Here is a 26,370-nt window from a genome sequence, read left to right as displayed (position 1 = left end):
CGCGCGTACCATAGATATATAGAACACATAGATATCTATGGCGCGTACTGCTTACATCACAGGCATGCGCCAGCGCCGCCAGTAGCCTAGAAGCGTAAACAAAGCATGTCTGATTCTATCCATGGCGATCACCTGAAGGCTACATTGGCAGTACTTTTAATCCTTTCACTGCCACACGACAGAAGGTTAACCCTTTACTATCACACAACCGGCTGTCGTGTGGCAGTGACAGGGTTAAATACACAAGAATCTGTCCCGCGGCGTGACTGGACCCAATGTCTGTGAGTGACTCTGCTTTGGTCCAATCACATTCCCCATCCACAGTCTGCGAATCAGAGGCAGAGTAGGGCGGGTCTTCACAGCACGTCATGTGACATATGCGCCAATCGTGTGACAGCGGGGCTCCGTCGTTACAGCCTCGTCTGCACGGAGAATTCTACCCCAAAACGCTCGTCTAAACGCAAAATTAAAAGTGAAACCGCAAGACGACTTTTGCGGTTTCTGTTCAGACTTCCATCCCAAAACGCTCGTCTAAACGTAGCCTCAGTCAGAGAGGACCAACCAACCTTCTCATAAAGAAGAAACTGTTGGAGTTAATACCATGAGCTAGGGGGCATCATAATGAAACGCAGATTTAACCTGTTCCCAGAAAACTCTGGGGACCTGCTTGTCCTGCTTGTTGCGCAGCAGCAGTGAGGGTGTCGGGTGGGAATGCACTGCTTGGCAGATCTGAGACAACGGGAGGATGCTGCTGTCTCTCACAAACACGAAAAACTCGTTGTAGCGTCTGGTCTGCTGGCGGCCTCTCCGGTTTCAGCAACCCGCTCACCTCATCCGTCCCTGTGCTTTTCACGTCTCCACTGTCCGCCTATTTTGGGCATTTCCTCTTGTGACTATCGAATGAAGCCACGCATTTTTATGTCTCCAGATTTGTTGGACAAAGTGATACCCGGCATTGAATACCTTACGCCTCGCTTCTCATCCACCCCCGGGCCACAGGTGATGCGCCTGGCGGTTTCATAAATTCACCAATTACTCTAGCTGTTGAAATAGATTTATTATTTTATTTCTTTAATAGTAGAGAGTCTGGTTGTTTACCTGCCAATGTGTAGATAAGATATTCCTTTATTGATCCCATTGGGGACATGTGGGTAGTCTAGTAGAGGAGGCAAGCTCACAAAATCACTGACAACATTCACTGGCGTTTTGACTGGTAGCAGCTGGTGTTTTAATTTCACACCCCTGTTTCCTCTGTTCCGCCTCTCATCTCTCTCTCTCTCTCTCTCTCTCCCCCCCCCTCCCCCCCTCTCTCCTACAGACCTGAGGGCGAGCCATGCCAGCGGGGTCCAGCAGCGACTGTCCCCACTTGGAGTGTGTTGGCGAGATCACCAAGGAGGAGCTCATTCAGAAATCCCACGTGAGTCTCTTCTTAAACACGGTCCCGTCAGTTCACCTCCGCAGATCTCTTCATCTCACAGTCCCCGTTAATATTTGATGATTGATTGATTGATTGAAAACTTTATTAACAGATTGCAGAATGGATACAATACAGTACGGCTCAATACACACAATTGTTAAGGGGATGCAGACCAGAGAAAGACTTTCGTCTTGTTTACATCAGGGTCCCCCATTTTCAATTCATCATCATAACATATATGACATACAGATAGACAGTACTGTTACATCTAGACATTTATGACATACCAGATCTACAAATATACAGTACTGTTTATGAGTAAAAAAAAATTGTCTAAAAATAGAATATACATTTGAGGGGGAAGAAACTGTACATTGGAGGAGGTGGGGGGGGGGGGGGGGGGGAAACTACATTGGAGGGGGTTGGGTTTGGACACTTACAGGGGCCAGTTTCGACCGTAGGTGCTCTTTGAGAGTGGTTTTGAAAGTGGGTAGTGATTCACATTCCTTTACAGCTGTGGGTACGGCGTTCCACATTGATGTGGCATAATTGCGAAACGTGTTTAGTCCCTTGTTTGAGCCGAATCTGGGTTGAACATGATTTATGGAGCTCCCTCTGGTGTTGTGGTCGTGGTATTCACTGACCGTTGGGAAGTATTTTGACATGCACATGGGTACCTTAGTGGTGTAGTGTATCTTGTAGACCAGGCACATTGCAAGTTTCTGTACTCTGTCGTCTACTGTAAGCCATCCTAGGTTGTCAAAGTGGGCAGGGGTGAGGTGGGTTCTAGGAGTAAGGCCAAGCAGTAGTCTGACCAGTTTGTTTTGTGATGTTTGTAATTTTGTTTTTAGTGCCTTTGAGGTGCTTTGGTACCATGAGGTACAAGCATAGTCGTAGTACCCTTGAATGAGTGCTCCTGTCAGAGTCTTGAGGGTATTCTTGTTTACCAGAGAGGAGATCCGGTACAAGAATCTTGTTTGTTGGTTGACTTTTTTTATTACATTGGTTGCCATTTTGCCTCTAGGATGGAACCCAGGTAGGTAATTTCATCTTTCCGTATGACAACATTGTCACCCACTGTAACAGAGAAGCCGTTGGTCTTGCTGAGTTTGTTATTTGATCCAAAGAGAATGGACTCTGTTTTACCCAGGTGTAATGATAGTTTGTTATCAGCGAGCCAGGTGCAGATTCTGCCGAGTTCAGAGCTGAGGGCTTCTTCAACCTGCAACTTGTCCCTGTCAGAGACCAGCAGGGCTGAGTCGTCCCCGAACAGGAACAAGTTGCAGTCACAAGCTGATCATGACATGTCATTGACATGGCATCAGTCAGTTCATTAGCTCTGGATTCAAGTGATCGTCAATATGGTGGACCTTATGGCATAAAGCAAATAGGTCAATGTGTATTATTTATTATTAGATTCAAATGTATTGTTATTATACAGCACAAGTACAGTACAATGAAAAGAGGTTTGGCATCCAGCCAGAGTGCAAATGTAACAGTAAAGTGTAATAGTAATATACAATGTACAGGTGATTCAACTGGGTATAAAATATAAATTAGTACTACTTACTGGGTAATAGTGTTAATCAGATGTACACAGTTGTAGTATTAATATGTACAGTAATACACGTATACAGACACTATGGTGGTAGTATCAGTATTCTGGTCAGCAGTGTAACTTGTAAGTAGGGATGTGCAATGCATGACTGACCAAAATCATTTTCGAATAGTCTACTGTTCTTAAGACCGAAAATTCGAACCACAGACAAATATAGATATGCAGTAAATATATAAATGTGTATATATACACAGTATATACAGCACTATTGTACATGCTATCATACAGAGTTATGTGGGTAGACTGGTATGCGGTAGGTAGTTATGATTACTATGTCTATGATTACAGTGTAGGGCATCGTATATTTCTTTCCAAAGCATGGGCAATTATACACCCACTAAACTCTTATTACATGCTGGCAGATTAATAGTCTTGATGTTCATTCATGGGGCATGTTCACTTCAGCATCTGGGGGATACAAGCCTGGTCTTTTTTCATTCATAAAAATCAAAGGTAACTTATTGAAAGAGAGCTAAAGGTTAGTAGGGATGAGTATCGTTAAGATTGTAATGGGTACTACTACTCTGCTTGTCCATTTGGTACTTTAACGGTACTCGCTTTTTGTTATATATATATATATTTTTTTTTATCTACTTTTTCTCCCCCTTTTTCTGTATTTTTCTCCCATCCCAATTTAGTCGTTATGCCAATTCCCTTCCCTCCCTTCCTGGTTGCTGCGCGCATTTCCCCCCCACTTGCCAGTCTAGGGAGGGTTGATAGATACTATCACATGTCCCCTCCGATACATGTGGAGTCAGCCAGCTGCTTCTTTTCACCTGACAGCGAGGACTCTCACTGGGGGAGTGTAACGCGTGAGAGGCTCACACTACTTCCCCCAGTTCCCTGACAACCACAGTGACTGAGCAGGCGCCCCGACCGACCTGTAGGAGTCGCTGTGTACAACAACCAGGATACACACCCCACCGGCTTCCCACCCGCTAACACTGCCAATCGTGTTAGTATGGACGACCGACCAAGCCGGAGGTACCGCTGACAGCTGGATTTGATACCAGTGTCTCTGCGGTGGTAGGCAGGCGCTTACTCCGCTGCGCTACCCAGCCGCCCTGCTTTTTGTTATTTCTTAAGAGAAAACGTTAAACAAATTAGGATTAACAGTGCTTTATTTTCTCATACTGTATATAAATGAACATTGCTTTATTTGATCATACTGTATACCAATGATCATGGATTTACTTTCTCATACTGTATATAAATTAACATTCTTGAGTAGCAGCTGTAAAAGCATTGTCACTATTACAGACTATAAGATATTCCGGGCGGTTGAGTGGCGCAGTTGGCAAGGTGCTCGCCTCTAACGCAAGAGATGCTGGTATCGAGCCCAGCTCTCGGCGTTGCTACCGGCTTGGCCGGCCGTCATACTAACACAATTGGCAGTGTTAGAGGGTGTGAAAGCCGGTGGGTGGGGATTGGACGTTGTGGACAGCGACTCCTACAGGTCGGTTGGGTGACGCCGGTGCGCCGGAAACAGGAAGTGTCGGGGGCAGCGTGAGCCTCCCACGCATTACTCCTCGCCACAGAGTTCAAGCTGCTGCGGTGAAAAGATGCGACAGGCTGCCTCCTCGTGTACCGGAGGGGACACGTGATGCAAGGCTTCTATCCTCACTACAGCCGACCAGTGGGAGGCATAGTCTGGGTCAGCTTGTGACTGCAACTTGTTCCTGTTTGCGGACGACTCAGCCCTGCTGGTCTCTGACAAGAACAAGTTACAGGTTGAAAAAACCCTCAGCTCGGAACTAGGCAGAATCTGCATATGGCTCGCTGATAACAAGCTATCATTACACATGGGCAAAACAGAGTCCATTCTCTTCGGTTCAAATAACAAACTCAGCAAGACCGACGGCTTCTCAGTTACAGTGGGTGACAATATTGTCACAAGGAAAGATGAAATTACCTACCTGGGTTCCATCCTAGAGGCTAATCTCTCCTGTGACAAAATGGCATCCAATGTAATAAAAAAAGTCAACCAAAGAACTCGATTCTTGTACCGGATCTCCTCTCTGGTAAACAAGAATACCCTGAAGACTCTGGCAGGAGCACTCATTCAGGGGTACTACGACTATGCTTGCACCTCATGGTACCAAAGCACCTCAAAGGCGCTAAAAACAAAATTACAAACATCTCAAAACAAACTGGTCAGACTACTGCTTGACCTTACTCCTAGAACCCAGCTCACCCCTGCCCACTTTGACAACCTAGGATGGCTTAGAGTAGACGACAGAGTACAGCAACTTGCAATGGGCCTGGTCTACAAGATACACTACACGACCAAGGTACCCATGTACATGTCAAAATACTTCCCAAAGGTCAGTGAATACCACGATCACAACACCAGAGGGAGCTCCACAAATCATGTTAAACCCAGATTCGGCTCAAATAAGGGACTAAACACGTTTCGCAATTATGCCACATCAATGTGGAACGCCCTACCCAAAGCTGTAAAGGAATGTGGATCACTACCCACTTTCAAAACCTCTCTCAAGGGACACCTACGGGAGACTGCAATTCAACACTGGCCCCTGTAAATATCCTAACCCAACCCCCTCCAATGTACAGTCATTTACCTAGTATGGTTTTGTCAATAGTCCAATGTACAATTTTGTTTGTTTGTACAGTGTCTCCCCCCCCCCCCTCAATGTACAGTTTTGCTTGTTTATACAGTGTGCCCCCCCCCCCCAACCACCTCCAATGTAGATTACCCAGTATGGTTGTCAATATCCCAGTGTACCCAACCCCCCCCACCCAACCTCCTCCAATGTACAGTTTCTACGTCAAATGTATATACTCCCTTTTCCTGAATCCTTCTGTATCACAAACGGTACTGTATTTGCAAATCTGGTATGTCATAAATGTATAGATGTAGCAGTACTGACTATCTGTATGTCATGTATGTCATATATGTCCTGATGAATTGAAAATGGGGGACCCTGATGTAAACAAGACGAAAGTCTTTCTCTGGTCTGCATCCCCTTAACAATTGTGTGTATTGAGCTGTACTGTATTGTACCCATTCTGCAATCTGTTTTTTTTTTTATCCACTTTTTCTCCCATTTTTCTATATTTTCTCCCATCCCAATTTCGTATCATCCAATTCAACCCTCCCCTGTCACGAACGCTGTTTCTTGCCTCCCACAAGCCGGCTGCAATGTGGACTAAGTCATACATAGCACAAGTCCCCTCCGGTACTTGAGGTAACAGCAGTCGCATCTTTTCACCTGCGCAGCTCGATCTCTCAGTGTCGAGGAGTAACGCGTGGGAGGCTCACGCTGCCCCCGACACTTCCTGATTCTACTGCGCAGGCGCACCAACCGACTTGTAGGAGTCGCTTGTTCACAACGTTCGATCCCCACCCTTCAGTTTTCCCTCCCCGTAATACGGCCAATGTGTATTACTGCGGACGACCAGCTAAACTGAAAACAATGTGGAGAGCTGGATTCGAACACGCGAATCCTAGCGTCTCCACACTGGTGGCGAGTGCCTTGCCCACTACACCACCTAGCCGCCCCCATTCTGCAATCTGTTAATAAAGTTTTCAATCAATCAATTTCAATCAATCAATCAATCAATCAATCAATCAATCAATCAATCAATCAACGTTCAAGACAGGGGAGGGAAGAATTGGAAATACGAAATTGGGATGGGAGAAAAATTGAAAATGGGGAAAAAAAGTGGATACAAAAATAAGATAAGATATTCCTTTATTGATCCCCTTAAGGAAATTCGAGCATCATAGCAGCAGGGGGGAGGGGGGGGGGGGTACAGTTATGGGCAGGGTAATAGTAGAAAGATATAAATATAGGCAATAAAATTAGATCTGAATATAAAATAAAATAAGTGTAAACAATATAATTAACTCTGAATATAAAAATAAGAGAAAAATAAACTGTGTAAACAAAGGTGCAGATACATCTGTATGCCCTATTGGTTATATTATATGTTACAATAAATATAGCCAATAAAGAATGTGATCATAAACAATCATTTATGGCAAAAGAAACGTGTCTGTATAATTGAGTTAACTCTGTGCGCTCTCGGCTGCTAGCATACATAACATACCTGATGGACTACGAGCCAGGCAGCCGAAAACTGTATGTGATGCAGTTTCGCTAGATGATTCAAAAGGTTGCTTGTGTTTCTGCTAGGGCTGGGCGATATGGCCTAAATATGATATCACGATATTTTCTGACCTTTCGGCGATACACGATACGCATCACGATGTTTTTCTTTTTTTCCCCAAACAATTCATTATGAGGCTTACCAAGACAGTATTTGAGTTTGCAAGCTAACATTAAAGACAAAATAAAATACCCATGCATTTAGCATTTTTATATTATATATTAGATTTAGATTATTGGATTATTAGATTATATATTGCATATATTTAGCAATGAGATATTATATAATTTAGATATGAAATATGATGAATCGAAAATGGGGGACCCTGATGTAAACAAGACGAAAGTCTTTCGCTGGTCTGCATCCCCTTAACAATTGTATGTATTGAGCTGTACTGTACCCATTCTGCAATATGTTAATAAAGTTTTAAATCAATCAATCAATAGGATTTTAGCATTTTTATGAAACTACTGTATATTTGTATGTCTCTAAATGTTTTGATGAATTGAAAATGGAGGACCCTTATGTAAAAAAGCCGAAAGTCTTTTTCTGGTCTTCATCCTCCAGTCAGTCCACTGTTGTTGTATTGAGCTGTACTGTATTGTACCCATTCTGCAATCGTTAATAACGTTCATTCGTTCAATCATTCAGCCGGCGAAAGAATAATTTTGATTGACAGTTGAGTCTGCCAATTACGTCACACCGCTTGTACCCGCCCTGCTGTTCTTAGCACCAATCGGCAAGCAGCGCTATTCTTTTTTTACTTCCTGAATGCCCTCCTTGATTTTAACGAGAGCTCAGCTCAACGACAACAACAACAGCTCACCGCAGCCGACGAGTGATTACTAGCGCACCGCAGCATGACAACGAGGCATAATGATTTTACTGCAACAAATGTTATAATAAAAGCCTTTCCATACATCTGTCTGATTGAAAACTTTATTAACAGACCGCAGAATGGGCACGCACAACTCGGCACGGACTGAGATATGAACAGTAACGCTTGCTATCTATGTCGTCATTGGACGTTGCTATGTTTGGGTAAATACGCTGATGTGTAACTATATAACGTGTAACTATATAATGTTGATGCCACAAAACGAATGCCTTTGTTAATCATACGTACTAACTTTGATGCAGTAGTGTGTGTGTGGGAGCGGCGTTGTTCAAAAGTTTGAACGGGGTGGACCAGATTGACGCGACACAATCCTCTTGGGCAAAACATCACGATATCCACGATACGTTAAAAAAGTGTATCGTTAATGAACTGTACCCGATATTTATATAATATCGTCATATCGCCCAGCCCTAGTTTCTGCCGTGACGTAAGAAAGAATTGTTGCATCGTCAGCATAGACTCCAGTGAAGTGTAAACTCTTCACAGACACTGACCATATTCACACAGTGGCCATTTTGCTCTCATGCCATGCACCCAAGGTGGGAACAGGGTGGAAAGGAACCCAACCTGAGCATGACCTGAGAGCAAAATGGTCCCTGTGTGAACATCTTACTCTCAAATAATAATCCACTCACCTTGGGGAGAGGTCCCTGTGTTGTCTGGCTTGTTGCGCCTGAGTTAATGATACACAACAAATCAGGAATTGTATCTAACAATGCAACGCAATCTTTTCCACATTTAAGGTCAAGTTCTTTATTGTCAAATACACAACAATACAGGGGCATTGCAGTTAATGGCATTTTTGTGTTTTGAGCTCAAACTCAACAGTGCACAATTAAGAAACAACATATGTTGCTGTTTAAACCATGCAGCCATTTCACAGCTTTGCTTTTTGTTTGTGTATATATATATATAATATATATATATATGACATGATATATATATATATATATATGACATGATGCTCATTGTTTTCTAGGGACAGTGCCAAGACTGCAAAGTTGGAGGACCAAATCTATGGGCGTGTCTAGAGGTGAGAGGTCAAGGCTCATCACAAACAAACTCGACCATTAACAGCTTCACCACACTGGTCTGCCTCGTGTATGAACAGGAAGCATTTCAGACACACATAGCAATTCTTAGCAACATGAGAGAAATGTGTGAGGAATGTATTTAAACATTTATATTTTATTTTATGTCTCTCTCCCTCTCTATCTCTGTCCACCTGTCTCTCTTTCTCTCTTTGATTCCCCTATCTCTCTTTCCTCCCTCTCTCTGTCCATATCTCTGTCCATCTGTCTCTCTCTCTTTCTCTGTCCATCTCTCTCTCACTCTTTCTCTCTCTCTGTCCATCTCTCTCTCTCTCTCTCTCTCTCTCTCTCTCTAGAATGGCTGTGTATACGTAGGTTGTGGAGAATCTCATACTGATCACAGCACCGTCCACTCGCAGGTGAGAGATGACCCCCCCCCCCCCCACCTCCCCACACACAAACACACCCCTCATGAAAGAAATCCATGCACAAGGGAAGAGGGGAATTCATGGTAGTCCCACCTCTTTGAGTCCCGGGGGGCCTGTGGCCGGGAACAACATCATCCCCCTGGCGTGACGTCATCCTTCCCTCTCCAGCCTCAGAACCGCCTGCAATGGCATATTTCTTAGTGTTTTTAAGTGCAGAAGTCAGCCACCAAACGTCCGGCTCCCATCTAGAAATCCAGTTCAACTTCAGTATTGGACCATCTATTATTAACCCATTGAAACCGGGAAACACATTTGTGTGTATATGCAGGCTATATAATGCATTATTAGCAGGCGTTTCAGGTCTAAATGGTCTCTGTTCTTGAGGAAACTAGTGCTCTCAGCTCCATAGATACGGCCTCGGCCCCGCCCACCTCCTCTGAAGCTCAAGCTTGCAGCTCCATAGATGCAGCCTCGGCCCCGCCCACCTCCTCTGAAGCTCAAGCTCTCTGCTCCGTAGATTCGGCCCCGCCCACCTCCTCTGAAGCTCCTTACTGGAAGTCACTGTTCACTGGAGCTTCTCCTCCAGGCAACATGGGTCCAAGAAATGCTACAAACAACCGTTTTAAGCCCCAACAATATCTTCCCAGCTGCTCCAGCTGTTGCCCAGAAAGGAGGCTAATAGATCCAGGCGCGTCGGTCCTTCCAGCTCCCGGAGAGGAGGAGCACGTAACGTTAGCCGGACCACTTAGCGCTCTAAAACAAGGGTGATAACGGTGGTATCATCTTCTTTAAGTGCCTTTTTGTTTTTAAGATAAGATAAGATATTCCTTTATTGATCCCCTTGGGGAAATTCAGGGGTCATAGCAGGAGGGGGAGGGCAGGTACAGGTATGGGCAGGGTAATAATAGTAGAAAGACATAAATATAGGCAATAAAATTAGATCTGAATATAAAAATATGAGAAAAAATAACCAGTGTAAACAAAGATGAGGGTCTGTATGTCGGTTATATTATACATTACAATAAATATACAGTAGGCAATAAAGAATTTGAATCTCAATATATACTATGAGTAAGAGTGAACAGTACCCTAACTGGCATGATATATACGTTGTAGTCCGTGCAAGGTTATGGTGGTAATAAGAGTCAGACACACTTAGTGGTCAAACTTTCCTAATAGTTCTACAGCCTTCAGTTCTCCAGCTGCTGGCAGCAGTCTCTGCCCACGGTTGTGGAGCCGGGTGGCCGCTGGCACGGAGGACTGGCTGAGGCAGTTAGTGTTCAAAGGGAAGCCATCTTTAAGGCGAGGGGGTCACGCTGAAGGCTGAACGAGCGCTCCGGAGGCTCCCAGAGGGGAGGAGAGCCTTTTAATTCCTCCATTATGTAATGAGGAGGAGAGGCCGCTGCTAGGACAGACCAGAGGGAGGTGGCTGAATAGGACTTTAACTGAACTTGAAGGAGGAGGATAGTCACAACTTCGACCCCTCATCCGTCAGTAGATGAAGGTCAGTCATTGATGTAATAATCCCCCCCCACACATACCCTACAGCCCACCAGTAATGTCAGTTGACCTATCTCGGGCTCCGCCTTAGCGACATTTGCGATTGGAGGATGGAGCAGAGAGGGCAGGGTTTGAGATGGAGGTCAATAGTGCTGAGGGTCGAGGGATCATGACGTGGAGTGGCATCATGTCACTATGTGGTTTGACAACATACTTCTTATGGGTCAGATGAATGCCAGTTGTTGGTAATCTCATGGCTGGTGAAAGCCTCTTCATTCATTATTTCGGTGTTTGACCTTTCATATTCGGGGGAAAAAACACGAAAACCTAACTTTTCACGATTTCGGAAAAACAGCCTCGTTTTCAGATGAACATCCATGTATTCTTAAAGTCATACATTGGGTTTTCAATGTGTTTCATATTTCCTAGGGTCAAGGAACTGGCTCACATGACAGAACCATGTAAACAATCATTCCCAGTAAAAAGAAACTAATTAAATAGGTAAACTTAATAAGTTTAAAGGCAAAACGTAACTTACATTGTGCTATTCAGTGGGCTTACATTGGGCAACATCTTACATTGGTTGTAGAACGGTCGTATGGTAATAGGAAGGTTCCCGGTTCTAGTCCGGCTAATCCCAGCAGCACGATACTTAACACTTTGAGTGCCGGCCTCTGTGTCCTATTTACCCCGTTGAATGCCACCATCCACTTCAATGACAGAGCTCTCATATTTGCGAACGCATAAACAATATCTTAAATTATGGCTATGTGTCTAATATGGCCGTCGCTTATCAATGACTTGTTTGCAGTCAACATTGTCGAAACGGATTGTTTTTTAATCGGTTCATTTCCGTTTTTATACCATTTTGAAAAACGCTAGTTTTTTTAAAGTTTCAGGAAAAAAAAAGATTCTGCAGGAATCGCGCTTAACTGTAATACACAAACACGTTGTAATTTTTCGGCCTATTTATGAATCGTTTTCAAATAAACGCTAGATTATCGATAGTATATGTGTACTTATGCACGCTATAGAAGCGGGCTGAAAAATCGATTCTCTTATTTCCTGATCAGCTACACACACTCACAGCCACACACACACATATGGGACACGTTGATATATAGGTGAAAACAGCTCTGATTATCCCAATACTGGTAAAATAGATTCCTTACCTCAGATCAGATGTTCTCAAAAGATTATTCCAATTCCTGATCACATTTCAAATATCGATCGTGTTTATTGATCCAATGCTGGGTACTGGAAACATATATTCCACGCTGTTCTGATGGTCCACAATGAGTCCGATCGGCTCGGGTTACATGCCTGAGAAGTAAAATGTGGATTCCGGACAATTTTTTTTGCCATGCGTTTCATTCAGTCTAATCCAATGGGGTGCAGTACCATCCGGAGAGACGATAGGGGGCGCTATTTTCCCAATTCGAGCTCAGAGAGTGCCAGTGGTAACGTGAGGCTAGATTGATGAAATATGAATGGAAATCGCTAATAAAAAAAAGAACGATTAAAAAAACTGCATATCTCGTTCCTGGCACTCAACGGTTGGCATGAAATAACGAATTATGCCGTGGCTGGCACTCAAAGTGTTAATCACCTAACTGCTCCCAATGAGCAGGTTGGCACCTTGCATGGCTGCCTCCGCCGTCGCTGAGTGAATGAGTGAGTGAATGGGTGAATGTGAAACATAAGTTGTAAAGACAGTTTAAATCTTTAAATTATTTATAGATAGAAACTGTCTCCCAGAGCCTCAAGACTTGAACACTTTTGGAGTCGGTCCATTGACGATGAATTAGTGGCCGACTTTGTGGCTCACAGAGATTTAGTTTGAGCTATTGCCTCCAAATGAGGTATATTTAAATACAGGGTTTATGCATAACCAGTACAATCACCACGGTTATAGTGTTCTAGGAGTTGTTCCATCATTCACCTTCTATAGAGCTGCTTCCTGGGTGTGTCTCTGGACGGCATCACCACTACAGCGTTTTGGAAAAAAGCCATTTACCATTTTCTTCTTAGCCTACGAAAAGATCAAAACCTACAATGTAATTCTACTGCTTACAAGTATGGTCCATCCAGCCAACTGCAGATTCTAGCTCATATCCAGAACTCATAGAACTCCATTGTTGTCCAAAAACGGTTCAATCAAGTCACAGAGCCGTACTGTGTGATTCATCATTGCGATGAAGACAAGCATTGTCCTTTTTCTTGGAACTGCTTGAGCTGTGAAAGTGACAGAGATTGCTTGGGATTGCGGTCTTCAGAGTGTGCCATGCTCTGTTAATCGAGGTCAAGTTCGCAGGCCTCACCGGCTTCACAGTACTCTGTACAAAAGGTACCAGACCTATAGACAAAGTTGAGTATTACTTAGCCTAGCTGTTGGCCAAAAGACACCTCTCCCGGAGTCTTGAGCTAGGCTAGCTGGTCCGTATCCGCTTCCATTAATTTGTGGACATTGTATCTATCTCTCAGCTGCTCCAGAAGGTGTTTGCTGTTTACATGCTTTGACCGGGCGCAGCCATCTTTTGTTATTGCGACGCCCTCCACGCACATTATGCAACTCGACTCATTTCTGTAATCATTGTATAAGTATATCGTCACTGACTGTGCAGAAGGTTGTTGATGTTAGTAGTATGAAGTCGTCCGTCCATAGTGCATACTGTACATATAGGCTCCTGGAACATTTTAGCAGCACTAGTGTGCGCGCACACACACACACACACACACACACACACACACACACACACACACACACACACACACACACCCTTTTTAACCTATTCTATTGAAATTTACTGATTAATAAAATCAGTGAATACAAATTAATTGGGAGTATCTATCTCATTAGGAAATGTGGTTGAATCTGCAAGCATTTGCGAGCCAACAGCACAAAGCTGGACACAGTTATTTCAATGCATCCACGGAAACGCTCCCCCCTACCTCAAACATCTCCTCACCCCAGAACCCTCCACCTGTAACCTTCGCTCCGCCAACACAAACCGCCTCCTTGGGCGACTGGGCCTTCTGCTCGGCTGCTCCTCGCCTATGGAATGCCCTCCCCGACTACCTGAGAGCACCACAGACCACTGCTTCCTTTAAAAGAGAACTTAAAACATACCTCTTCACGAAAGCCTTCCCTTAGTTTTAACCTTTTTATACATGCCTTGTGTGTTTTATCCCTTTTTTATGCTTTATGTCTTGTTTCTTTAATTGCCTAATGTTTTTAAAATCTGTTTTACTCTGTAGCACTCTGAGACTTGGTTTCCAGATATAGAGTGCATTATAAATCGAATGTATTATTATTATTATTATTATTATTATTATTATTATTATTATTATTATTATTATTATTATTATTATTATTATTATTATTATTATAATTATAATTATTATTATTATTATTATTATTATTATTATTATTATTATTATTATTATTATTATTATTATTATTATTATTATTATGTATTAACATGTGGTTTTCTAAGCAACTTGATTTATTATTATTATTATAGAGCTTTGAAGATGGTCATGTTTACTGGCCTCCTTACTTCTGACTAAGGCAGGATTACTTACTCATGGAAGACTTAAATCAGTATAAAAACTAAAAAGTCTTATCTAAAAAAGATAAAATATCTACACCCCATGTTATTTAGAAAATTCCTGACCTGAAGTCCAAGCTGTTCCTGTAGGAAAGGCAGTTTGTAGAAAGAGTTTTTCTCAATATCGCCTGCTGACTTGTCAACATTTTGGAACTACTGTCTGGCACAGAAGGATCTGAATGATATTTTCTTAATTATTTTTTTTATTTACTTTTTCTCCTCCTTTTTCTGTATTTTTCTCCCATCCCAATTTTAGTCGTTATGCCAATTCCCCCCTCTCCTTCCTGGTCGTTGCGCGCATTTTCCCCCTACTTGCCGGTCTAGGGAGCCCTGAAGTCTATCAGATGCTTCCTCTGATACATAGGAGACAGCCAGCAGCCTCTTTTCACCTGCCAGTGAGGACTCTCACTGGGGAAGTGTAACGTGTGGGAGGGTCACACTACTTCCCCCGTTCCCTCCCTCGCTGTGTAGGCGCCCTGACCGACCTGTAGGAGTCGCTGTTTACAACGACCAGGATACAACCCACTGGCTTCCCACCCGCTGATACTGCCAATTGTGTCAGTATGACGACCGACCAAGCTGACCAAGAGGTACCGCTGACAGCCGGATTCGATACCAGTGTCTCTGCGGTGGTAGACAGACGCTTAGTCCGCTGCGCTACCCGGCCGCTGAATGATATTTTCTTTTGAAAAATAAATCAATATGTTTTAATGCCAAGCAAGGGCACTGGAGAGAGAGATAGAGAGTCATGAGCCCAGGACTCCAGAGGGCTCATTCTCACACGGACACGCACGGCTCTCTCTCCCGGTGATGAATGAGAAATTAACGTAGTATACAATGATGATTAAAAAGAAAACGGTAATGATAATGTTGTCATATCACTCGATATCGATAATTATCGATATTGTTACTTATAAGTATTTTAAAAAAAATGTAATTTTTTTTTTTTTAACAACGGATGTATGTTTATTTTGCAGCAATTCTTTGTTGTTGCCGCCATCTTTAGTGTTACAGCTCCTCTGACTGTTTTGCTGACGTTAATATAGCACTGATTGAGAGAGAGAGGGAGAGAGAGAGAGAGAGGGAGGGAGAGAGAGAGGGAGAGAGAGAGGGAGAGAGAGAGGGAGAGAGAGGGAGAGGGAGAGGGAGAGGGAGAGAGGGAGGGAGGGAGGGAGGGAGAGGGAGAGGGAGAGGGAGGGAGGGAGGGAGAGAGGGAGAGAGGGAGAGAGGGAGAGAGGGAGAGAGGGAGAGAGGGAGAGAGAGGGAGAGAGGGAGAGAGGGAGAGAGAGAGAGAGAGAGAGGAGGGACTGCAGATGTGTGTGCGCCATCTCTCTCTCCCTCGTCGGGGACACACACAAACTTGACTGCGTGTGTGTCGGGGGACGCATCTCTCCTCTCTCTCTCTCGCGCGCTTGCTCGTTCTCTCGCTCTCTCTCGTATGTATCACGCTGTGTGGGTGACTGTCACTGAAAGCGCTTATGGGCGGAGCCCATCCAATAACGGGCTGAAATCCTGAGGCTGGAAAATTATGCTTTTGAGTACTCTATTAGAAATATAAAACAATGATTTTTTTTAAATAAACCTTACAGATGTGTTCAATAGACTCATAGGAATTGTGTAAAGTTGCCCAAATAGTGCAAGGAATAGCAATGCATGTCCCCTTTAAAATATATCGCGATAATTATCGTTATCATTTTATCGCCCAGCCCTACTGACTCGTGTCTCTGGAGCCCTGGGCTCATGGGTGACTCGTGTCTCTGGAGCCCTGGGCTCATGGGTGACTCGTGTCTCTGGAGCCCTGGGCCTGAGCCCTGTGTCGGTACCAAATGGCCTGTGAAGAACATCGCTAGGATTGCATTATTGTTCCCCTTTTTGTTTACACAGTCTGATATGCCTATTATTCATGAAACGTCTCAACCCCTGTGCGCAGGAGACAAGACACAACCTGACGGTGAACCTCACGACACTGCGGGTGTGGTGCTACGCCTGTGGCAAGGAGGTGTTCCTGGAGCGCAAACTGGGCCCTCGCTCGCCCCTCGCCAACAGCAAGCCCCCTCCCTCGCCACAGATCGCCAGCCAGGTAAGGGTCTGAACCCCCTCCTACTCACATTTATAGGCAACGTGATCGCGTATCGGCGTTATCACGAAGGTATTCCTCCTGTCAATCGATATAGATCTAGACTAATATGTTGGGGTCCCTCTTACGTGACGTGTTGTGATCACTCCGTATGATCACTCGGTTACGTAACTGTGTTTTCTGCACTATCAGACATATTTATTGAGCTGTATGATAAGGATGTTTCGCCGGCATGTCCCGAGTCGCTGTATGAAATGTCAGGCAAATCATATCCGGTGGTTTATTGACTAGATAAGGTATATCTGATATGGTGTGTGTTGTTTTTCCTAGGAGAGCAGCAGGGTCCCTGGCAGTCCGACGTCTCTGAGAGTGCCCTCTAATGGTGGCTGTGAAGACCTGGACATGGAGACAGAGGAAGAGGATGAGCTACGCGCCAGAGGTGAGGAACGGAGACACTGTGGTAGAGACTCGTTCTAGAGCGGCTCAGGTGTTACTGATCTTCGTCCGAACGCTTTCTTCTCTACACCTGTGCTTTTAAAGGTGCACTGTGTCGTTTTGCCAGAGTCCGAGAAGTGAATAGTTTCTAAGGTGTATTTTCACAACTGAATAAACAAACTGTCCTCGGATGATAATTGGATCCCTGGAACTGTTTGAAGCTTAGAAAGCTCCCGGGAAAAGTTACCGTTTCTATTGTTGTCGTTTACAAAGGCAGGGCCCGCGATTTTGTTAACAAACATATTCTAGGCTTATGTTTGGTTCACAGTGCCTCAACATTATTTAGTCTTTCATTGATGATAACATAGAATAACTCTTAAGAATTGAATTACATTTATTTCTCAGGCTCTGCAAACAAATCCCCCTCCTGCATAGTGCACCTTTTAAAAGGGGCATTGTAATCGCATATGTGTGTGTGTTTGTCCATCATAGCCATAACTCACACATTTCTTATCCAATTTGACTCAGACTTGGTGGATTGGTTGACAGTCAATATTTCATTTTATTCACATAAGATGAGATCAGATAAGATAAGATAAGATAAGACTACACTAGTTGGGGATGTGATCTAGGTCTACTGACTACACTAGCTGGGGATGTGATCTAGGTATACTGACTACACGAGCTGGGGATGTGATCTAGGTCTACTGACTACACTAGCTGGGGATGTGATCTAGGTCTACTGACTACACTAGTTGGGGATGTGATCTAGGTCTACTGACTACACTAGCTGGGGATGTGATCTAGGTCTACTGACTATACTAGCTGGGGATGTGATCTAGGTCTACTGACTACACTAGCTGGGGATGTGATCTAGGTCTACTGACTACACTAGTTGGGGATGTGATCTAGGTCTACTGACTACTAGCTGGGGATGTGATCTAGGTCTACTGACTACACTAGCTGGGGATGTGATCTAGGTCTACTGACTATACTAGCTGGGGATGTGATCTAGGTCTACTGACTACACTAGCTGGGGATGTGATCTAGGTCTACTGACTACACTAGTTGGGGATGTGATCTAGGTCTACTGACTATACTAGCTGGGGATGTGATCTAGGTCTACTGACTACACTAGCTGGGGATGTGATCTAGGTCTACTGACTACACTAGTTGGGGATGTGATCTAGGTCTACTGACTATACTAGCTGGGGATGTGATCTAGGTCTACTGACTACACTAGCTGGGGATGTGATCTAGGTCGACGTCTCCTCCTCCCCCTTCCTCCTCTTCTGCTGCAGTTACTGCTCAGGTCAATTGGTGTTGTATTACATTGAGCGATCGCCCCCCCAGACTAATGTCTATCTAGTGGGAATAGTTCTGTCCCGCCCAGGATCAATAACGCTATCCATCCATATCAGAGGTGTGCTCTCCTGTCTCCCTGCAGGCTTGACGGGACTGAAGAACATCGGTAACACCTGCTACATGAATGCTGCTCTCCAGGCCCTGTCTAACTGGTGAGCCCTACCCCCACCCCCTCCTGTCAACCTCCTTCCTTACTAGTCCTCTACCTCAGTGTCTCCTCCTTCCCCCGTGACTTCCCTTATGTATGTTCTCGTTTATCAGCGTCCCGTCACTCGGTCTTTCAGCCTGGGGCTCCCTTTTTCAGCCGCCGTTCAGATCATTTTCTTCACCCTCCACCGGCCGCGGCTACATCGATCCGTCCCGTCTGTCCGCCTAAGTCTGTTTTTTATTCATTTTTCAGTATCCGTTCGTCGGACATGGTTGACCCCAGATTTGTGTCCGTTTCGACGGAAGGAAAGAGTTCAGACGGGGTGAACTTCTGTAACCGACGGATAATGTTACTCGTCCGCCAAGCTGTTGTTTTCCACTAAGGCGCGATTACGTTCTAATAAAAAAAATATATATAAATAAACCCAAAGGACGGTAATGCTTTCTGTCATAATTATATCCTTTCGACGATGGATCGATTTAGCCACTGGTAATTTTTCAAGGAGTAGCATAGAATGTTATCTCCGTTTCCAATATTTCGAAATAAAACTGGCGCTTTTATTTCATGCAATGCGTGTTTGTCATTTCAGCACCACGCGCTGTCTACCTCAAGCCTATACGGTACATTGCACCTCGCTGCCTATATACCTGTTATTCAAGTGTGTAAAACTGCCCGTTTTATTATCGAAATATTGGAAACGGAGATAACATACTCTTTATTTTGACATCGGATGACGACGACATGACAGAACTTGAACAGCGTGGGAAAAATTGTGTAAACTGGCGCGAGACATGTAGGAAATTGGTCCGCGGAGGTCCGCTCGACTATGAAGGCTCAGAGTTCAGCAGACCTCCGCTGAGTCCAGTCCGTGTACAGTCTGCTCGACTATGGGAGCACCTTTATCCTCCACCTCTCCGCCTCACCTCAGCCTCGCTCTCTCCTTATCCTCCACCTCTCCGCCTCGCCTCAGCCTCGCTCTCTCCTTATCCTCCACCTCTCCGCCTCACCTCAGCCTCGCTCTCTCCTTATCCTCCGCCTCGCAGCCTCGCCTCAGCCTCGCTCCCTCCTTATCCTCCACCTTTCAGCCTCGCCTCAGCCTCGCTCTCTCCTTATCCTCCACCTTTCAGCCTCGCCTCAGCCTCGCTCTCTCCTTATCCTCCACCTCTCAGCCTCGCCTCAGTCTCGCTCTCTCCTTATCCTCCGCCTTGCAGCCTCGCCTCAGCCTCGCTCTCTCCTTATCCTCCACCTCTCAGCCTCGCCTCAGCCTCGCTCTCTCCTTATCCTCCGCCTCGCAGCCTCGCCTCAGCCTCGCTCTCTCCTTATCCTCCACCTTTCAGCCTCGCCTCAGCCTCGCTCTCTCCTTATCCTCCACCTCTCAGCCTCGCCTCAGCCTCGCTCCCTCCTTATCCTCCACCTCTCAGCCTCGCCTCAGCCTCGCTCTCTCCTTATCCTCCGCCTTTCAGCCTCGCCTCAGCCTCGCTCCCTCCTTATCCTCCGCCTCGCAGCCTCGCCTCAGCCTCGCTCTCTCCTTATCCTCCGCCTCGCAGCCTCGCCTCAGCCTCGCTCTCTCCTTATCCTCCGCCTTTCAGCCTCGCCTCAGCCTCGCTCCCTCCTTATCCTCCACCTTGCAGCCTCGCCTCAGCCTCGCTCCCTCCTTATCCTCCGCCTCTCAGCCTCGCTCCCTCCTTATCCTCCGCCTCGCAGCCTCACCTCAGCCTCGCTCTCTCCTTATCCTCCGCCTCGCAGCCTCGCCTCAGCCTCGCTCTCTCCTTATCCTCCACCTCTCCGCCTCGCCTCAGCCTCGCTCTCTCCTTATCCTCCGCCTCGCAGCCTCGCCTCAGCCTCGCTCTCTCCTTATCCTCCACCTCTCAGCCTCGCCTCAGCCTCGCTCCCTCCTTATCCTCCACCTCTCAGCCTCGCCTCAGCCTCGCTCCCTCCTTATCCTCCACCTTTCAGCCTCGCCTCAGCCTCGCTCTCTCCTTATCCTCCACCTCTCAGCCTCGCCTCAGCCTCGCTCTCCTTATCCTCCGCCTCGCAGCCTCGCCTCAGCCTCGCTCACTCCTTATACTCCGCCTCGCAGCCTCGCCTCAGCCTCGCTCCCTCCTTATCCTCCGCCTCGCAGCCTCGCCTCAGCCTCGCTCCCTCCTTATCCTCCGCCTCGCAGCCTCGCCTCAGCCTCGCTCCCTCCTTATCCTCCGCCTCGCAGCCTCGCCTCAGCCTCGCTCCCTCCTTATCCTCCACCTCGCAGCCTCGCCTCAGCCTCGCTCCCTCCTTATCCTCCACCTCGCAGCCTCGCCTCAGCCTCGCTCTCTCGCTGACTGAGAGACATGACCACGGCTGCGGCTGCTTGAGTGAAGGGCGAAGACCTGGGTGGAAATTGCTGCACTGCAACATTTGAGACTCAAAGAAATTACTTTTTTTCCTCTAATTCCCTGCAGGGTTTTCAGTTCCAATTGAACTCCAACTCCCTCTCCCTCCTTTTTCTCTTTTCTTTACCTCTCTCTCCTTCACTCTTTAGGTCTCTCTCTCCCAGGCAGCCTCACGTAGTTATTAACTTGTCTGTTTTGATTCAGTGTCTTTTATGTTTGGTCACTTTTCTGTTATTACGCTCCAACCGCAGAGCCGCTGGTCCGAGGTCAGCTTATTGCTCTTACTTCATACTTTTTTTTGTATTGGACTTCGCCCCCCCAAATCAAACGGGACTAAGAAGCTCAAAAAAAAATAAAAACGTTCATTCATATGTATGCCTTTCCGAGAAAATGGAAAATGTGTAGATCATAAACTGACCATGTGGATATATCGTGGAAAGAGGACGTGGGTCAAAATGTTCAATCTAAATCTCTCTCCAAAAATAGGGACAATAGAAGGAGGGACTTGTGTTTGTTGTGTCTGTGTGTGCGCTATGTCTTTGGGCTGGTGTTGGATCATGATGCAGTTTTTAAAGGTGTTTTCTTTTAGTAAGTAAAGGGAAACTTCATTCAATCCGTGGTTTCTTTTTTATACGTTAGTTTCCACTCGTTATTCGTCATCAGGCAGGCGTCTCGAATGAAGTCTTGTCGTCAGCAGTTTGCGCTATCAACTTTTTGTTAAAGGAACACGGCCACTTGCGGGAAAATGCGATTACCTTCTTCTCTGGAAGCGGATACGGACCGCTAGCCTAGCCGGTGGCGGGAAAACGCCTCTCCCGGAGTTTTGAGCTAGGCTAGTGGTCCCTATCCGCTTCCGTTCATTTGTGCTCAGCTGGACTAGCTTGCAGCCGGATAGCTTTCTACTGAACGCACACTGAGAGAAAGTTGGTATCTATCTCCTTGTCTGACTCTGGAGAAGACAGTAAGTGCCTTCCCCATAACGTTGGTGTGTTCTTTTAAGTTAATCTTGAATGCATTACTGTTTATTGGGGAAAAGAAACGTAAGCAAAATGTACGTTTGCAGAAATATAAAAGCTAATTTCAAGGGAACTGATTTTGTCGTCTCATAGTGAAGATTGCAATGCATAAAGAAATGTGATAACCGAATTATGGCTTCCACAGTGAAAAGACGTCCACACTGAATCAAATCAGGAGGTTCCTGCTGATTCCCACCCATGTTTTTGTTGTCCTTCCTAAAAAAAAAAGAAGATTGCCACAGCAACAGTGGGTCAGGAGGTAGAGCAGTCGTCTGGTAATCCGGAGGTTCCCCGTTCGATTCCTGTTCCTCCCGGGCAGCGTGTCGATGTATCCTTGAGCAAGACACTTAACCCCTAATTGCTCCCGATGAACAGGTTGGCACCTTGCATGGTTGCCTCCGCTGTCGCTGTGTGAGTGGATGGGTAAAATGTGAGGAACAAATTGTAAAGCGCTTTGAATAAAAGCGCTATATAAATGCACCATTTACAAAATCCAGCGATTTTGGGTTGTAATAATCACAGGAAAAAACGTGGTTCCTTGTCCTGTTTTCCAGCCCGCCCCTGACACAGTTCTTCCTTGAATGCGGAGGCCTGGTGCGGACGGACAAGAAGCCTGCCCTCTGCAAGAGCTACCAGAAACTAGTGTCAGACCTCTGGCACAAGAACCGGTGAGTCCTCCTGTCTCCTTTTCATCAGGACGCTCTTACCTTCTTTGGCCGTCTATGATGGATCTGAGATGTTCTTGGCTGAAGTTGGAAAGAGATTAAATCAGGGTGATTCGTGTTAGGGATGAGCGTGAGTGAATCAACTGAAATAAACTTCTATTCGGTTTTATATGAAAAATGCATCATAATTTGGTTACCACCAAGTACGTCCACCACAGAAACAGAAATCTCGCTCTGAAGTCTCGCTCTGAAATCCTGCAAGGCGTGAGTTGTTGCAGGAAGACGACACTGGAAGCTGTGGAGCACGAGAACCTAACGAGTATTCTCTGGATAGTATGCTAACGTTGCCATGAAAAGTTTGTTGAATGCAGCTAGCTTAGCGTTCTCTAAATTTTAAAAGATAAAAACAGCGGTTTGTGTTCGCACATTTATAAATTGTGCCAACATGTTGCCCACTTTGCGTAGAATTCATAGACTAGTATTGATACGGAGAGAACTGCTGCAGACAGGGTGGAGGTAATGTACTGTCATTAGTACAAATGGTAACTGGCATTAAGCATTGGGTGAATTGTTATTGCTGCTGCCATGGTCTTTAACTCATTCCCGGCCATTGGAATTCCCCGGCCTGTTTAGCCACGGCCAGCTTTTCATTACACACTTTCACTGTGCGTCACGTTGTTTCTAGAGCTAAATCTATATTTTATATTATAGCTATGGATACAATATCATGGTCTTTTGACAGTAAGAACCTTCCGTTCAAGATGCAAAAAAGGGTTGACGACATAACCCACCACAGCATAATGAATCGGGGGTCCCGAAAACTATTCAATGCGATCGGGTGAAGCCCTAGGTTCAGGTTAGTAGAAAAGAGCGCCCGGAGTGGTTTCAGTGTGGCACCCGGTCTGGAACAGGGGTTACTGCATTCTCAATACAGTGCTACTAGCAGGATCTGGCCGGTACTGCACCTTCAGAGTCCCAGTATGCCTTTTACAGGCAAAATACAGCTCCCTGACATTGAATAGGGTATTCAAATCTAATAAAAGGGAAAACGATCTAAAAGCGTATATACACTTTCACTGTGGGTCACGTTGTTTGTAGAGCTAAATCTATATTTTATATTATAGCTATGGATACAATATCATGGTCATTTGACCTTAAGAACCTTCCGTTCAAGATGCAAAAAACAAATAATTTTTCCTTCCATACGAACATGAGTGTTATTTCAGAATGATCAGGGCTAATTCCTGGGAGGCTATTTATAAGCCGCAACTTGTATTATACCAAATCCATTGGCGTTTTGTCCCCGTTTTGTCCCTACACATGCTACAATACATTTTGGCCGTTAACTGCTGGGGCCCAATAACGTATATATACGTGGTTGGCCGCGAAAGTGTTGAGATGCATTCAAAGAAATTAAAAAGATTTCCCTAAACAAGTACTTCAGAAGCACTATTCGAGTAATTCATGCAAGTACTGGATCTGGGGAAAGAAATTCTCCGTGCCCATCCCTAATACATGCGTACTTCATCTTTAGGACGTGGCTTTGTGTTGATGGCACCGTGTTGAGCAGGCTCTTCTCTGTTGCGTTGCAGGCCCTCCTATGTGGTCCCCACCAACCTCTTCCAGGGGATCAAGGCTGTCAACCCCATGTTCAGAGGATATTCCCAGCAGGTGGGTCCTTCCAGTGGTGAAGTAAGTTTTAACAGTCCCAGCGTGGATGACTGTAAGGGCTGGGGATGTAAACGGACTGTAAGGGCTGGGGATGTAAGGGCTGGGGATGTAAACTGACTGTAAGGGCTGGGGATGTAAGGGCTGGGGATGTAAACGGACTGTAAGGGCTGGGGATGTAAACGGACTGTAAGGGCTGGGGATGTAAGGGCTGGGGATGTAAGGGCTGGGGATGTAAACGGCCCGGAGAGTTTCTTGAGTGCGAACGCGGCTAGACCACGTGTCGGTTCTTGTTTGAAACGTAGCCTCTGTGGAGAATCTCCTTTTGACAGCTTTGGGGCCTCGGCTTCCTCTTAATACATCCGGAAACGCGTCCATTAAGTTGTCCCGGAGCCTTTTTCTTTCCTCCGAGCTCTTTCCTATTCAGCAGTTCCATTAGCTCCGGCTCGAATCACTCAGCCAGATAAGGGGAGTCCTCTGACTGGTAATTACTCGCAGCCACTGTCTCTCTCTCTCTCTCTCTCTCTCTCTCTCTCTCTCTCTCTCTCTCTCTCTCTCTCACTCTCACTCTCACTCTCACTCTCACTCTCACTCTCACTCTCACTCTCTCACTCACAAAATATCCAATCTCTCTCAGACACACATACACAACCCCCCCCCCCCCCCCTCTGAAAGTGTATGGGAAATGGTTGATTCGATTCTTGCCAAGGTTTGAAAGCAGTAAAGGGATTTAAGTTTTTTTTAAGCTGTTTTTAGTGAAGCAAGCCTCTTCTCTCTCCTGTGTCTGGAAATCCGGCATTCACAAGGCTGAATAAAGGAGCCCGGTTTCTCCGTGGCTTGCAGTGTTTGTTCAGAGGAGTTAGCGGGGGGAATATTCATTTGTCACGCCACCCGAGGCTGCGTGGTTGGAATTAGCATCCTCATGAATGGAGTAATACACGGGGTCCTGGGAGAGGAAGAGAAGGAGCTCACTTGGCTAGATTGGCAGATTGGAATGCGAGAGCTTCATTAGAATTGATTACACATTGTGGATGTTTGGTTTTGGATCGCACAATGCAGAATTGGGATTAACAAGGCAGCGAGTTCTTGTGAGGTTTATGTGATTTGAAGAATTGGCTCAGGGAAATGTCAGCAATGACTGTTGCATGATTGTGGGAGGCAGCAGTCGGATGTATAGGCCTCGTTCCAGTGGAGGAAATGTAGGGACAATTGTCCCCATGAATCAAGTATTGGCCCCAGACTTGCAGGAAAATGCCTCCCAACTCTTTCTAGATAATAATAGTCTTTGTCTGATGACTTGAAGTCATGTTTCATCGTGTCTTGGCAAATTAAACTGCCATTCAGCAACAACATCCCAACAGCAACACAACAGCACAAGAAATGGAATGTGTGCTGAACAGAAAAACATTTGGATCAGAAGCAGGGAAAAAGATTATTTTACAAATATAATGTGTGCTGAACAGAAAAACAAATGGATCACTAGGGTCAAAGTCTGCCCTTGTTGTTCTACAAGACCCAGTGCTAGTCACTAGGTTGTACTGGTCTCTTAATTAAAGGAGGAGATGACCAGGTACTAGTCACTAGGTTGTCCTGGTCTCTTAAAGGAGGAGATGACCAGGTGCTGGTCACTAGGTTGTACTGGTCTCTTAAAGGAGGAGATGACCAGGTGCTAGTCACTAGGTTGTACTGCCTGGTCTCTTAAAGGAGGAGATGACCAGGTGCTGGTCACTAGGTTGTCCTGGTCTCTTAAAGGAGGAGATGACCAGGTGCTGGTCACTAGGTTGTACTGGTCTCTTAAAGGAGGAGATGACCAGGTGCTGGTCACTAGGTTGTACTGGTCTCTTAAAGGAGGAGATGACCAGGTGCTAGTCACTAGGTTGTACTGGTCTCTTAAAGGAGGAGATGACCAGGTGCTGGTCACTAGGTTGTACTGGTCTCTTAAAGGAGGAGATGACCAGGTGCTGGTCACTAGGTTGTACTGGTCTCTTAA

The 26,370-nt window shown here is 45.6% G+C and overlaps 1 protein-coding gene across 5 annotated transcripts in view; it reads left to right on the top strand.

Moving 5' to 3' along the window:
- usp33 (ubiquitin specific peptidase 33) overlaps nt 1-26,370 on the top strand; it is a 69,047-nt gene that overhangs the window by 16,187 nt on the left and 26,490 nt on the right. For 2 of the 5 annotated variants that reach the window (XM_084327259.1, XM_084327256.1), the window contains exons 2-9: nt 1,319-1,417; nt 9,047-9,100; nt 9,455-9,517; nt 16,568-16,717; nt 17,045-17,153; nt 18,597-18,666; nt 22,602-22,715; nt 24,305-24,383. In XM_084327259.1, coding sequence (XP_084183385.1) covers nt 1,334-1,417; nt 9,047-9,100; nt 9,455-9,517; nt 16,568-16,717; nt 17,045-17,153; nt 18,597-18,666; nt 22,602-22,715; nt 24,305-24,383 — 723 coding nt within the window. In that variant the 5' untranslated portion in view covers nt 1,319-1,333. Of the gene's footprint in view, nt 1-1,318; nt 1,418-9,046; nt 9,101-9,454; nt 9,518-16,567; nt 16,718-17,044; nt 17,154-18,596; nt 18,667-22,377; nt 22,478-22,601; nt 22,716-24,304; nt 24,405-26,370 lie in introns of those variants that run through there. The other 3 variants (XM_084327257.1, XM_084327255.1, XM_084327258.1) reach the window with 2 other exon arrangements.

The sequence above is a fragment of the Notolepis coatsorum genome (genome assembly GCF_963971535.1).
Source record: "Notolepis coatsorum genome assembly, chromosome: 13".
In the NCBI taxonomy this organism is placed as follows: Eukaryota; Metazoa; Chordata; class Actinopteri; order Aulopiformes; family Paralepididae; genus Notolepis; species Notolepis coatsorum.
Note: the sequence above shows the minus strand (reverse complement) of the source record. Positions and strands in the feature narration are given on the sequence as shown.